Source organism: Anomaloglossus baeobatrachus, chromosome 5 (assembly GCF_048569485.1).
Source record: "Anomaloglossus baeobatrachus isolate aAnoBae1 chromosome 5, aAnoBae1.hap1, whole genome shotgun sequence".
Classification (NCBI taxonomy): Eukaryota; Metazoa; Chordata; class Amphibia; order Anura; family Aromobatidae; genus Anomaloglossus; species Anomaloglossus baeobatrachus.
Window position 1 is genome coordinate 365,478,565 of NC_134357.1, and position 15,442 is coordinate 365,494,006.

The 15,442-nt window shown below is 54.0% G+C and overlaps 1 protein-coding gene across 1 annotated transcript in view; it reads left to right on the forward strand.

Moving 5' to 3' along the window:
* Window positions 1–15,442, forward strand: part of DHX8 (DEAH-box helicase 8) — a 133,036-nt gene that overhangs the window by 55,756 nt on the left and 61,838 nt on the right. The window contains 3 exon segments of the mRNA XM_075349955.1: window positions 11,729–11,816; window positions 12,928–13,025; window positions 13,131–13,278. Of these exon segments, the coding sequence (XP_075206070.1) occupies window positions 11,729–11,816; window positions 12,928–13,025; window positions 13,131–13,278 (334 nt within the window).

Below are 15,442 nucleotides of genomic sequence, written 5' to 3' on the forward strand. Positions count from 1 at the left end.
GGAGGCGTGCTCAATCAGTTTTTTGCTTAGTGTCGTAGGAGGCTGATGTGGGCCGACTGGGCCCCCTTCAGCCACTTGATTTTTTGCGTATATTTTTTCATTTTTTTCTCGGCGACGCTCGTCGCTCTCATCTGTGGTAATTCTCTTTTTCTGCAGGTATCGTTTCTCTACCTCAGCTCTCGCAGCCCGTGTGGGTACCACTCCCCTGGGTCGCAGAGGCTTGAGTCGTCGGGCCCTCTCCCCCGTCCAATTCCACGGTACCACTCCCGGGTTGGCACGCGGGGCTGAACCTTCCTGGGCACCCCCTATTCACCCTGCGGTATCACCCCAAAGGGTGCAAGGAGCATACAGCAGGGACTGGACCTCGCAACGCGTCTGGATTGTATGATGGGGCCCGCAGCGCTGCTACACTACAGAGGGGCTCCCTCCCCCCACCAGCGTCCACCTCCCTGCCTGCCTCATTCTTCTCCTGCTGCCCGCAGCCATTCCTCCGGTGTGCGGAGCACACGGACACAGGTGCAGAGCTCCTCACTGGCAGATGCGACGCCGCCGATCAGGTAGGACACCCTCTCCTACCTTCTCCCGGGCGGATGAAAAATTTAGGCCCCGGTCCGGGCCTACTCACCGGGCGCCCCGGCCACGTCCCCATCCGGCGCTGGAGTCCTTCAGCACACATGCAGTGCTCGGCCGGTACCCGGACATCGCTGCCGCGCCGCCGCTCCCGCAGGTAGGACCGCCGGTCTCTACCTTCCCCTGCGCCGGCTGCTTCAAATTTAGGCCCCGGCTTCGGCCCTGTCTCCGGCGTCCCAGGCCCGCCCCCCGCCGCATCGCTATTGGCCGCCGGCCGCTCAGTCTCCGCCCCCCAGGCATCACAGTGGGGGCGGTGGATGTTTTTTCCCGCTCTCCTGAGCCCGCCTCCAGCCTCCTCAGCGTTCATTTTAAAAAAAAAAAAAGGGGGATTATGGCAGACTTCCGGTATGCGGTTTGCTGACGCTGCAGCAGCCCGTATATCAGGGAAGAATAGACCCAAGTCTTCCATGATTATTAAATACAGTGGGGTTTTATCAGGGGTTGAGTTTTTTACATTATATATTAACCCCTTCAGGTACTTTTTCGGGCTTTGCATCAGAGACACACATCCCAATATGGTTAGTATATAGAGCTCTCAGAGATGAGTTTTTAGTTATTTTGGGCCGGTAGCTCAAGTTTGCGGTTCCCTTAATTGTAATTTCCCACACATAATGTCAGATTAGTGTTGACAGCTACCGCAGCCCCTGGCACCGCACGCCCCTGTATCTCGCCCCTGCCGGCTGGTTAGCGCCCTGTCTCAGGCCATATATTCCCTCGCTGACGTCCCTCGGGTTCGTGCGCATGCGCTGCGTCCCCCGCCGACGCTCGGTCATACCATCCACAGAACGGCGCAATCCCCTCGGGGAGACGAGTCCCGTACCAGGGACCTTTTCCTAGGCTAGAAGCGGACCCACCAGGTCTCGTCTTTCGTGGCCCCCCAGTTTCCACTTATCCCCCAGGTCCAGACTGTCCTTCCTCCGGCAGTCTTCCGACCTCTCGGGTGATGGCCCAGGCTTTCCACCTCCGCTGGACTCCGAGCAGGACCTGGATGTTTTGGCGCAGGACGAATAGCCGGCTAGAAATGGTGAGTCAAGCCGTAAGGCTACGGACAGCCCTCTTCTCTCCATGCACGCAGGTCTCCTTTAAGACATTTGGAGCGGACCCTTGATGTGCTCAGGGGACATCCAGAGTTCGCCGAGTTACCGCGTGATCACAGACAACTACCAGACACGACGTTTACCAGCGGTAAGCCATGTCATTGTCATTATTCCCTTCTCCAAAGGGGTTTCGGAGAGAATGGGCATGCTACACTGGAGTCGCTGATTGGTCACAGACATTTACCAGTCACGGCGTTTACCAGCGGTAAGTCGTGTTATTGTCAGTATCATTCCCCCAAAGGGCTCTGGAGAGAGGGGGCAGTACACCTTGCAGAGACGAAGGTGGCAGGCCCCTGCGGTTTTCAGTGGACTCCAGTTCGCCGTGTGACTGCATTATCACGGATAATCCCTGGACACGATTTTTACCAGTGGTAAGTCCTTTTATTTGTCATTACCCCTTCTCGAAAGGGGCTCCGAAAGGAAGGGGCACGCTACGCTGTAGTCGACCCGCCTGTGTTCCTCCGGGCTTCTCGTCCCTAACGTGACGCCCCTCAGGGACTCAGCGGACACCATACGCAGCGGACCACGTTCCACCTATGCCGTCCCAGGACTGGTTATCATCTTCAGTGAGTACCCTCTCTTCACAAGCCTGGGGTCTGCCTGCTGCTCGGCCTGAGCCTCTACCATCAGTGTGTCGACCCGTCGAGACCTCTGACTCGGGATCAGGAACGCAGATTCGACATCTAGGAAGTCGCTGACTTCCCTTCCGACTTAGGGAACGCCCCTCTGGAGATGGGCGAGTCCAGGGGCCCCCCTAGGCTACGTCAGGGTAGAGTACATCTCTCCCCTAGATTACGTAAGGAAGGGTACATCCCTTTCCCTGCATCGGCCCAGATGCATCAGGATCGTCCCCTCACGCTAGGTCCCAGCCCGTTCACGCCGCATCCGTCAGGGAGCCTCTATCCCTCCAACAGCCCCTCCGCCTTGCGTGGCAGTGGACCGTTACAGTTTTTCTAAGAGCGCTTGCAGGGATCACTGTCCCTGCGCATCCTACTCTACAGAGCTGCTAGGCTCTCTACGCCCAGGTACGACTGGGAGGCCCAGAGTTCTCCCTTCAAGGATCCTCGCTTTGAGGTTTAGACCGTCCTCTTCACTTTTTCGCTACTAGGGTAGCTGAGATACCGGAAGGAGTCCTCCCAGACCCCGGCCCGGTCCATCATCCCTTAGGCACGGTTTTCGAGCCCGTTCAAGGGTAGCTACTCCTCACGCAGAAGTAGGTTCCTTCCTGTCACAGAGTCCCGCGTACCCTTTGCCACCCGCTCCCATTTTTTCCATCGGTTTTTTGCTATGCGAGTCCTCGGCAGTCTGTGGCGGTGATAGCGACGGTGCACTTACCAGATTTCATCCCTGACTCTCCAGCGGACCACACTAAAGAACGGAGACCGGAAGGTTCCAGTCTTCGCAACCGTCCCTTGGGAAGCTTCCCTTTCCTCCTCTGGAGGATATTATCAACCGTCACCAGTCTCCCGTGCTAGGGTATGCTACCCCACCATTCCTCGGCAAGGTCCCGAGGGACACCCCTAGAGCGTTGTCTCCCCTTCAACATTCCGGAAACCAGAGCCATCCTGTTAGCCCGGTTACAATTTCTTCTCTGGGTCGGGGTTGCCCAGTCAGGTTCCAGTCGGACCATGCCACAGCGGTGACGTGCACATCATCCACCAGGAAGACGTAGAGAGTGTCATGGCAAGGGAAGAGGCCAAGAAGATCTTGCTCTGGGACGGGTCCCTTCACTCGCTAATCTCGGCAGTACATCCCTAGCATGGTTGTTTGGACGGCCGATTGTCTCGGTAGGAAAGACCTCCCTTAGGAAAAGGGCTCCTCAACAGGGAAGTCACCAGCCAGATCCCTGGCGAAGGAAGACCTCCAGTCGTGGACCTATTGATCGTCCGATCCAGCTTTCAAGCCAAGGGTGTTTCGAGTGTGCCACCTGCTCTGGACTAGGTGACGACGCCCTCGACCGGTCGTGTAGCCTGTTCAGGCTCTCCTGCATCTTCCCGCGGCTTCCCATAGTCTCGAGGGTTCTCAGGATGGACCAAGGCAACGATGCCTCTGGAGTGCCCCAGGCGAGCATAGTTCGCATAACTTACCCAACTCCTCGCGGAGGCCCCGTGGCTCCTTCCCGACCGCAAAGTTCTTCCGTGTCGGGGCCCCTCTCTTCTTCCAGGACTCAGAAGTCCCAAGTTCGACGGCCTCACCAGTGGATCCCGGGGGCGGCCTCGGTCAGGTCTGTTGTCAAGAGGTTTACAGACAATGTTGAGGGCCGGGAATCCAGTTTCCTCCAGGGTTTATTTCCACTCGGAAAGAGCTCCCCCGGTGGTGTGAGGACCACATCTTCCCTCCTTCTTGCTAGCATTCTTCCAGTCAGATCCGATTGCGGCCCTCTCGCGCGTCCCTGTTTCGGCCAGGTGTCGGCCCGTTTCGTTTCGGGTTTTGGGAGTCCTTTCATTTCACGTCCTCCAATCAGGGCCTTCGCTCAGAGAAGCATCCATCTGGCTAGGCTGTATCATCGTTCACTAGAAACGTGGGTCCTTAATCCAGTGAGGGGTTCGCTTCAAGGTACCCCTTTTTCCCGGCTTCCACCTGTTTTTGATAGGTGGGCTCCTCGTGGCCATCTCATTGTTACAGACGGCATCAGGGCGGACAGCCCTCTTGTCGTTTTTCCCCCCCTTTTTCCGGCTCCTCCAGCAGGACAAGGGGGGGCTCCGGCCAGAACCCTTCGTTTCTGTCCAAGGCTGCTCGCTGTTTCCTTCCAGAAGTGGTGTTTAGTTTTCGGTTTTCGGTTCTAGTCTCCTCTCTCAGCCGGAAAGGGGCCTAGTTCGTTCCAGAACTGGTACGAGCCCTCAGTCTTTCATGTCTGCAGGACACCTTTTTTTTTTTTTCGGTTACACAGACAGTCAGTCCATCCCTCCACCCGTTCCCAAGAGGCGCATGCCGGCGCCAGGGGCCAGAATTTTCACATGGTTCCATTCCTCCATATGTGAAGACTATCGCATGAAGGGCGGACTTCCGCCGCGGTCTACCGAGCAAGGGGTACCCTTTGGACGATTGGACTCCAGACGTCGACCGACCAGGTCCCCTGGGCCGCCACCCAATCTAGTCGGCATACCTTTACTAGTTCTACCAGGGTCACACCCGAGCTTCGGCAGCGGCCAGTCTTGGAGTAAGGTTTGCGGGTGGCAGTGGCACACCTGTAACAACGTAGGTGCTTGTAGGTCTGACGCAAGCCCGACAGGGGGAAGTGGTTGCCTTCCTATCTCCGGTGATGGTTTTTCTTCCCACCCAGGGACTGCTTTTGGACGTCCCATGGTCCTGTGTCCCCCAATGAAACGATAGAGAAAGAAGGATTTTTGTGTACTCACCGTAAAATCTCTTTCTCTGAGTCTTCATTGGGGGACACAGCACCCACCCTGCTTGTGTTATTTGTTATATATTACCTGTCTGTTACCCCAGTGGCCATATCCCCAGGCCACTGTTCACACGACTATTGGTCATAGTTTTTACCTTGTTTTATCCAGGATTGTTTGGTTCTCCTCCTACTGCTTGTGCACTAAACTGATTGAGCACGCCTCCGGCTCAGGGGTTATACTGCTGGGGAGGAGCTAACTTTTTCTGTTTACATAGTGTCAGCCTCCTAGTGACAGCAGCATAACCCATGGTCCTGTGTCCCCCAATGAAGACTCAGAGAAAGAGATTTCTTCGGCGCTCCATTGGGAGACCCAGACGATTGGGTGTATAGCACTGCCTCCGGAGGCCACACAAAGCATTACACTAAAAAGTGTAAGGCCCCTCCCCTTCTGGCTATACACCCCCAGTGGGATCACTGGCTCACCAGTTTTCTGCTTTGTGCGAAGGAGGTCAGACATCCACGCATAGCTCCACTGTTTAGTCAGCAGTAGCTGCTGACTCTATCGGATGGAAGAAAAGAGGGCCCAGATAGGGCCCCCAGCATGCTCCCTTCTCACCCCACTTGCGGTTTGTAAGGTTGAGGTACCCATTGCGGGTACGGAGGCTGGAGCCCACATGCTGCTTTCCTTCCCCATCCCCCTGAGGGGCTCTGTGGAAGTGGGATCTTACCGGCCCCCAAACCCTGAGGCCGAGCTCCATCCACAGACCCAGAGACCCTGCTGGAGGAGCTGAGTACAGTCAGGGACAAGGCCCTGCAACGTTCAGGTACTCTGTGTCCCCGCACAGACAGGCCACGCACACTCCAGGCTTGCTGGGTGTGCTAGTGCGCCGGGGGCACTAGCGCTGCGCGCTCGGGTTAGAGTCACTGCAGCTTAGCTGAGTGATTTTATGTCTTGGGAACTACCGCGCCGGCCGCTCCGGGAGCGGCGGAACCGCTGGGACTTGTAGTGCGCCGGGGACTCGCGCTGCCCGCGCTTTTACGGCGGCTGCGCTCATAAATCTAGTCCCCGGCTTTTGCGGCCTAGCTCTGCTTCGTTCCCGCCCCCACCCTATCAATCAGGGAAAGGGAGAGACGCTGTTCTATAGCCAGCGCCGAGGGCTGGAGCCTTATTTACATGCTCCAGCCCTCTCACTGGGCACAGTGGGGACGCAAGTTTCCCGCTCTTGGTCTCAACACGCCCAGGGCCCGCCCCTCTCCACAGGACGCCGGCAGCCATTCCTGCATGCAGTCTGGCTGGAGAACGGACACAGGCTCTGGGGGACTCAGACAAGGGACTCTGGCGACCACACACCCGCGTTTATGCGGGCGGTAAGCTGCACATAAGTGCTGGCCCCACTAGTGCCACAGTGTTATTTGGTGCATTTTTTCCCTGTACCATATATATTTATATTGCACTGTACAGTCGCTTCTTGGCTTATACCCTACATTGCTCTGAGGAGACAACAACATGTCATCCGCAAAACGCAAGGGTGCCAAGGCACAGGCGGTATGCACTGCTTGTGCCGCATGTGGGGCTAATCTACCGGCAGGTTCCAATGACCCCCATTGTGTGCAATGTTCAATCCCTGTGCCACTTCGACAGCCAGAGTCTATGGTAGTAGTGGCCCAGGCAGAGACGCCTGTGAACCCTGCCCCGGTGACGGGGACAGAATTTGCAGTTTTTGCTGATAAGATGTCTGTGACTATGACAAAAATCCTGGAAACCTTGCAGTCCAGGCCAGTTTCTCAGACCATGGACACTGCTGTGTCTATGCTCCCCGGTCCCCCTCAGTTGGAACTAATCCGTACTTCAAGGGGGTCCCAGGCATCACAGGCTGAAGACTCTGACTCGGATGACAGTCCCAGGCAGCCTAAGCGGGCTCGCTGGGAAAGACCCTCGCCGTCATCACACTGGTCAGGGTCTCAGCGAGACGAGGCTCTGTATGAGGAGACAGAGGTGGGTGATCAGGAATCTAATCCTGACACCGCTCTCAATCTAGATACCCCTGATGGTGACGCTATGGTAAATGACCTTATAGCGGCCATCAATAGACTGTTGGATATTTCTCCCCCAGCCCCTTCAGCAGAGGAGGCAGCTGCACAGCAGGAGAAGTTCCATTTCCGGTATCCTAAGCGTAAATTGAGTACTTTCCTGGACCACTCTGACTTCAGAGAATCAGTCCAGAAACATCATGCTTATCCAGATAAGCTTTTCTCCAAACGTCTTAAGGATACACGTTATCCCTTTCCCCCTGACGTGGTCAAACGCTGGTCCCAGTGTCCAAAGGTGGACCCCCCAATCTCCAGGCTTGCGGCTAGATCCATAGTTGCAGTGGAAGATGGGGCTTCACTTAAAGATGCCAATGACAGACAGATGGACCTTTGGTTAAAGTCTGTCTATGAAGCTATCGGCGCGTCGTTTGCTCCAGCATTCGCGGCCGTGTGGGCACTCCAAGCTATTTCAGCTGGCCTGGCACAGGTGGACTCTATCATACGTCCAGCAGTGCCGCGAGTAGCGTCCCTAACCTCGCAAATGTCTGCGTTTGCGACTTACGCTATCAACGCTGTCCTAGACTCTACGAGCCGTACCTCAATGGCGTCTGCCAACTCTGTCGTTTTGTGCAGAGCCTTGTGGTTAAAGGAATGGAAAGCAGATTCTGCTCCCAAGAAATGTTTAACCAGCTTGCCACTATCTGGAGACAGACTGTTTGGTGAGCAATTGGCTGAGATCATTAAACAGTCCAAGGGTAAGGACTCCTCCTTACCCCAGCCCAGATCGAGCAAACCTCAACAGAGGAAGTGGCAGTCGAGGTTTCGGTCCTTTCGAGGCTCCAGCAAGACCCAATTCTCCTCGTCCAAAGGGACTCAGAAGGAGCAAAGGAGCTCAGATTCCTGGCGGGCTCATTCACGCCCCAAGAAAGCAACCGGAGGAACCGCTTCCAAGGCGGCTGCCTCATGACTTTCGGCCTCATCCCTCCGCATCCTCGGTCGGTGGCAGGCTCTCCCGCTTTTGCGACATTTGGCTGCCACAGGTCAAAGACCGGTGGGTAGCAGACATTTTGTCTCACGGGTACAGGATAGAATTCAGTTCTCATCCTCCGCCTCGGTTCTTCAGAACCTCCCCACATCCCGACCGAGCAAATGCCCTTCTGCAGGCGGTGTGCTCACTAAGAGCAGAAGGAGTGGTGATCCCTGTTCCTCTGCAGGAACAAGGACAAGGTTTTTACTCCAATCTCTTCGTGGTTCCAAAAAAGGACGGCTCGTTCCGTCCTGTTCTGGACCTAAAGCTGCTCAACAAGCATGTGAACGCCAGGCGGTTCCGGATGGAATCCCTCCGCTCCGTCATTGCCTCAATGTCTCAAGGAGATTTCCTTGCATCAATAGACATCAAAGATGCTTATCTCCACGTGCCGATTGCTACAGAGCACCAACGTTTTTTACGTTTCGTGATAGGAGACGACCATCTTCAGTTCGTAGCTCTGCCATTTGGTCTGGCGACAGCCCCACGGGTTTTCACCAAGGTCATGGCGGCAGTGGTAGCAGTCTTGCATTCTCAGGGACATTCGGTGATTCCTTACTTAGACGATCTACTTGTCAAAGCACCCTCTCAAGAGGCATGCCAACACAGCCTGAATGTTGCGCTGGAGACTCTCCAGACTTTCGGGTGGATCATCAACTTTTCAAAGTCAAACCTGGCACCGACTCAATCACTAACGTATCTTGGCATGGAGTTTCATACTCTCTCAGCGATAGTGAAGCTTCCGCTGGACAAGCAGCGGTCACTACAGACAGGGGTGCAGTCTCTCCTTCAGGGTCAGTCGCACCCCTTAAGGCGCCTCATGCACTTCCTAGGGAAGATGGTGGCAGCAATGGAGGCAGTCCCGTTCGCGCAGTTTCATCTGCGTCCACTTCAATGGGACATTCTCCGCCAGTGGGACGGGAAGACAACTTCCCTAGACAGGACAGTCTCCCTTTCTCAGATGACCAAGGACTCTCTGCAATGGTGGCTTCTTCCCACCTCATTATCACAGGGAAGATCATTCCTGCCCCCATCCTGGGCAGTGGTCACGACAGACGCGAGTCTGTCAGGGTGGGGAGCAGTTTTTCTCCACCACAGGGCTCAAGGGACGTGGACTCAGCAGGAGTCCACCCTTCAGATCAATGTTCTGGAAATCAGGGCAGTGTATCTTGCCCTATTAGCCTTCCAGCAGTGGCTGGAAGGAAAGCAGATCCGAATTCAGTCGGACAACTCCACAGCGGTGGCATACATCAACCACCAAGGAGGGACACGCAGTCGGCAAGCCTTCCAGGAAGTCAGGCGGATTCTGATGTGGGTGGAGGAAAGAGCATCCACCATATCCGCAGTTCACATCCCGGGCGTAGAAAACTGGGAAGCAGACTTCCTCAGTCGCCAGGGCATGGACGCAGGGGAATGGTCCCTTCACCCGGACGTGTTTCAGGAAATCTGCCGCCGCTGGGGGGTGCCGGACGTCGACCTAATGGCGTCTCGGCACAACAACAAGGTCCCGACCTTCATAGCGCGGTCTCGCGATCAAAGAGCTCTGGCGGCAGACGCCTTAGTGCAAGATTGGTCGCAGTTCCGGCTCCCTTATGTGTTTCCACCTCTGGCACTCTTGCCCAGAGTGTTACGCAAGATCAGATCCGATTGCGGCCGCGTCATACTCGTCGCCCCAGACTGGCCGAGGAGGTCGTGGTACCCGGATCTGTGGCATCTCACGGTCGGCCAACCGTGGGCACTACCAGACCGACCAGACTTACTGTCCCAAGGGCCGTTTTTCCATCGGAATTCTGCGGCCCTGAACCTGACTGTGTGGCCATTGAGTCCTGGATCTTAGCGTCTTCAGGATTATCCCAAGGGGTCGTTGCCACCATGAGACAGGCTAGGAAGCCCACGTCTGCTAAGATCTACCACAGAACGTGGAAGATATTCTTATCCTGGTGCTCTGCACAAGGAGTATCCCCCTGGCCATTCACGTTACCTGTCTTTCTTTCCTTCCTGCAATCTGGGTTGGAAAAGGGCTTGTCGCTCGGCTCCCTTAAAGGGCAAGTCTCGGCACTATCCGTGTTTTTTCAGAAGCGTCTAGCGCGACTGTCTAAGGTGCGCACGTTCCTGCAGGGGGTGTGTCATATCGTACCTCCGTACAGGAGGCCGTTAGATCCGTGGGATCTAAACAAGGTCCTTGTTGCTCTCCAGAAGCCGCCTTTCGAGCCCCTGAGGGATGTGTCACTTTCTCGACTCTCACAGAAAGTGGCATTTCTGGTAGCGGTCACGTCTCTTCGGAGAGTGTCTGAACTAGCAGCGCTGTCATCCAAAGCTCCCTTCCTGGTGTTCCACCAGGACAAGGTAGTGCTGCGCCCCATTCAGGAGTTTCTCCCTAAGGTGGTATCCTCTTTTCACCTTAATCAGGATATCTCCTTGCCTTCCTTTTATCCGCATGCAGTTCATCGGTATGAAAAGGATCTACATTTGTTGGATCTGGTGAGAGCACTCAGAATCTACATTTCCCGCACGGCGCCCCTGCGCCGCTCGGATGCACTCTTTGTCCTTGTCGCTGGTAAGCGCAAAGGGTCGCAGGCTTCAAAAGCCACCCTGGCTCGATGGATCAAAGAACCAATTCTTGAAGCCTACCGTTCTGCTGGGCTTCCGGTTCCATCAGGGCTGAAGGCCCATTCTGCCAGAGCCGTGGGTGCGTCCTGGGCATTACGACACCAGGCTACGGCTCAACAGGTGTGCCAGGCAGCTACCTGGTCGAGTCTGCACACTTTCACCAAACATTATCAGGTGCATACCTATGCTTCGGCGGATGCCAGCCTAGGTAGAAGAGTCCTGCAGGCGGCAGTTGCCTCCCCGTAGGGGAGGGCTGTCTTTGCAGCTCTAACATGAGGTATTTCTTTACCCACCCAGGGACAGCTTTTGGACGTCCCAATCGTCTGGGTCTCCCAATGGAGCGCCGAAGAAGAAGGGAATTTTGTTACTTACCGTAAATTCCTTTTCTTCTAGCTCCTATTGGGAGACCCAGCACCCGCCCTGTTGTCCTTCGGGATTTTTGGTTGTTTTTCGGGTACACATGTTGTTCATGTTAAACGGTTTTCAGTTCTCCGACGTTACTTCGGAGTGAATTTGTTTAAACCAGTTATTGGCTTTCCTCCTTCTTGCTTTTGCACTAAAACTGGTGAGCCAGTGGTCCCACTGGGGGTGTATAGCCAGAAGGGGAGGGGCCTTACACTTTTTAGTGTAATGCTTTGTGTGGCCTCCGGAGGCAGTGCTATACACCCAATCGTCTGGGTCTCCCAATAGGAGCTAGAAGAAAAGGAATTTACGGTAAGTAACAAAATTCCCTTCTTTACGGTGAGTACACAAAAATCCTTCTTTTTACGCAGTTTTGCTGCACTTGAAATTTATTTCCTGCTTACCATTACATCATATGATAAAATTAATGGTGTCATTCGAAAGAAAAACGTTTCCCACAAAAAACATGCCCTCATACGTGGCCTAAAAAATTTCAAACAAATGAACACTCAAGAATGGTAAATAGTCACATCGAGACGGAGTTAACAAGCAAACATTCACCTCTTTTCCATGTGTTGTTCACAGATGATTGCTGCCAATGTCCTTTCTAAAGAAGAATTTCCTGATTTTGATGAAGAAACTGGCATCCTGCCCAAGGTTGATGATGAAGAAGGTTTGTGACCTGTTTTTAGCTCTGTACCTTGCTCTTTCTTCCTTATAAGGCTAAGTTCACATTTCCGTTGATTTGTATCAGTCACATGCGTCGCTTGACGCATGTGACTGATGCGCTGTTCAACGCTGTACAACGGATGACAAAGATCAGAATTCTTTGTCGGATTCCGTTGTGTGCGGGGGGCGGAGTTCGGAGGCAGAGCCGAGCGGGGGGCGGGGCCAGGCGCTGAGGATGTCAGTGGAAGTGCTGCGGTCTGCATGGCTGGGGACAGGTGAGTGTATCTGTGAGTGAGTGAGTGTGTGTATGTGCATGTATGTATGTATGTATGTATGTATGTGTGTGTGTGCACATGCAAAGTGCGGGAGGGGGCGGAGCCGAGCAGGGGGCGGGGCCAGACGAGGGTGTCAGTGGCAGTGCTTGTCTGCATGGCTGGGGACAGGTGTGTGTGTGTGTGTGTGTGTGTGTGTGTGTGTGTGTGTGTGTGTGTGTGCGTGCATACATGTGCGGAGTGCGGGCGGGGCCGAGCGGGGAAGTGTCGGCCTCCCTGCACACGTAACCAGCCTAAATATCGGGTAACAGCAAAGCACCCGATGTTTACCTTGGTTACCCGATATTTACCTTGGTTACGGGCCTACACCGCTTAGCGCTGGCTCCTTTCACCGTAACCAGGGTAAATATCGGGTAACCAACCAAAGCTGGTGACGTGTGCAGGGAGCCAGAGAGCATGCGCAGCGAAATCCGACGGATCTCGCTGCTCAAAAAACGTTACATGCTGCGTTCCCCCCGCCCGGCGGTCAGTCGTTCCACGACTGATCAGTCGGGCGGAGGGTGCAACGCAACATCATCAGTCACAATCCGCTGCTCATACAAGTCTATGGGAGCAGCGGAATCCGCTAAACGGATTCCGCTGTTTACAAGAGCAGCGGATTGTGACTGATAGATTTTAGCGGAAATGTGAACTTAGCCTTAGATATTGTGACGCTGTCATGCTGCTCCTGTATTCTGTAGGATAGGGCAATATATTGTTTCTTCCTTTGTTTTGCAAAATCTGAGTGTACACTTATGGACAGTGTCAAACTTCTTTTTTTTTTTTTTTTTTTTTATGGAACAGATGAAGACTTGGAAATTGAGCTTGTAGAAGAGGAACCTCCATTCCTTAGAGGGCACACGAAGCAGAGCATGGACATGAGCCCAATTAAAATCGTTAAGGTATGAAGTCTTATTTTAACCACTGGTGAGAAACAAAATCAGTGGTTCCAACCATTATATACCAGTTTGTTTTACAAAATTATTACAAAAATTGTCTCTTTATAGAATCCTGATGGTTCCCTGTCCCAAGCGGCCATGATGCAGAGCGCCTTGGCCAAGGAGAGAAGAGAATTGAAGCAAGCGCAGCGGGAGGCAGAAATGGACTCCATCCCCATGGGCTTGAACAAACACTGGGTGGATCCTTTGCCTGATGGTTTGTACTAACTTCTGTGCATTTTATGGTGATGTTCATTTCTAGAAACAGAGAACGTGATCATTAAAGGGCAATTTGAAAAGTACGTTGGGGAATGGATTGGCGAGGGTATGCCATCCTATAACTTGCTAGGCTAGAGTTATATTTGCCCCATCCAAGTTAGAAAGGGATGACAGAGGTGACCGAGAAATAAATGGTAAAATTATAAATCTTTCATTCATGCGTTGAAAAACATTAAAATTAGCAAAGTGCTTCACCATGATAGACGTGGGCCTTTAGGGGAGCTATGCATACAAATATCAATCAGTATAGCATTACCCTCATAAGTAAAACCTGAAGCAATGATGTGAGTGAAAGGAGTGTACATAACACTGATATGCTTAGCGGCCATCTAGCAAAATCATTAAAAAAAAGATAAATGAAGTTTCAGTGTGAGATAATCCCCATACTGGACAATTTGGACCAGAGAAACTTCTAAGGCATACTAGTTCTCAGTGATTACCTGTAGGTAATGGATGCTGATGGCTGAAAGGTGATCCTCAAGTTCCACTTCCTCAAACCCTGACGCGCGTTTCGCCTTGCTTCTTCAGTGGGTGTGTCAACTTTGCATCTATAGTGTAACATTTTTCTTCGGCGCTCCATTGGGAGACCCAGACGATTGGTGTATAGCACTGCCTCCGGAGGCCACACAAAGCAATTACACTAAAAAGTGTAAGGCCCCTCCCCTTCTGGCTATACACCCCCAGTGGGATCACTGGCTCACCAGTTTTCTGCTTTGTGCGAAGGAGGTCAGACATCCACGCATAGCTCCACTGTTTAGTCAGCAGTAGCTGCTGACTATGTCGGATGGAAGAAAAGAGGGCCCATACTAGGGCCCCCAGCATGCTCCCTTCTCACCCCACTTGTGGTTTGTAAGGTTGAGGTACCCATTGCGGGTACAGAGGCTGGAGCCCACATGCTGTTTTCCTTCCCCATCCCCCTGAGGGGCTCTGAGGAAGTGGGATCTTACCAGCCTCCAAGCCCTGAGGCCGGGCTCCGTCCACAGACCCATTGAACCTGCTGGATACGGAGCTGGGTACCGTTCAGGGACAAGGCCCTGCAACTTTCAGGTACTCTGTGTCCCCGTACAGACAGGCACGCACACGCCAGACTTGCTGGGTGTGTTAGTGCGCCGGGGACAGTAGCGCTGCACGCTGGGGTTTGAGTCTCAGCAGCTTAGCTGTGTGGATTCATGTGCTGGGAACTACCGCGCCGGCCACTCTCGGAGCGGCGGAGCGGCTGGGACTTGTAGTGCGCCGGGGACTTAGCGCCGACCGCGCTTTTACGGCGGCGGCGCTTATAAATTTAGTCCCCGGCTTTTGCAGCCTAGCTCCGCTTCGTTCCCGCCCCCTCCCTGTCACTCAGGGAATGGGACAGACGCTGTGCAATCGTCAGCGCCGAGGGCTGGAGCCTTATTTACATGCTCCAGCCCTCTCACTAGGCACAGTGGGACGCAGGTTTCCCGCTTTTGGTCTGAGCACGCCCAGGGCCCGCCCCTCTCCACAGGACGCCGGCAGCCATTCCTGCATGCAGTCTGGCTGGAGGACGGACACAGGCTCTGGGAGACCCAGACTAGGGATTTCTGGCGACCACACACCCGCGTTTAGCGGGCGGTAAGCAGCACATTAGTGCTGGCCCCACTAGTGCCACAGTGTGTATTGGTGTACTTTTTCCTGTACCAGATATATATATATATATATATATATACTGCACTGTACGGTCGCTTCTTGGCTGTATACCCCTATATTGCTCTGAGGAGACAGCAACATGTCATCCACAAAACGCAAGGGTGCCAAGGCACGGGCTGTATACACTGCTTGTACAGCATGTGGGGCTAATCTACCAGCAGGCTCCAACGACTCTCATTGTGTGCAATGTTCAGTCCCAGTGGCACTTCGTCAGCCAGAGCATATGGTGGTGGTAGCCCAGGCAGAGACGCCTGTGAACCCTGCCCCGGTGACGGGGACAGAATTTGCAGTCTTTGCTGATAAAATGTCTGTGACTATGACAAAAATCCTGGAGACCTTGCAGTCCAGGCCAGTTGCTCAGACCATGGACACTGCTGTGGCTATGTTCCCAGGTCCCCCTCAGTTGGAACTAATCCGTACTTCAAGGGGGTCCCAGG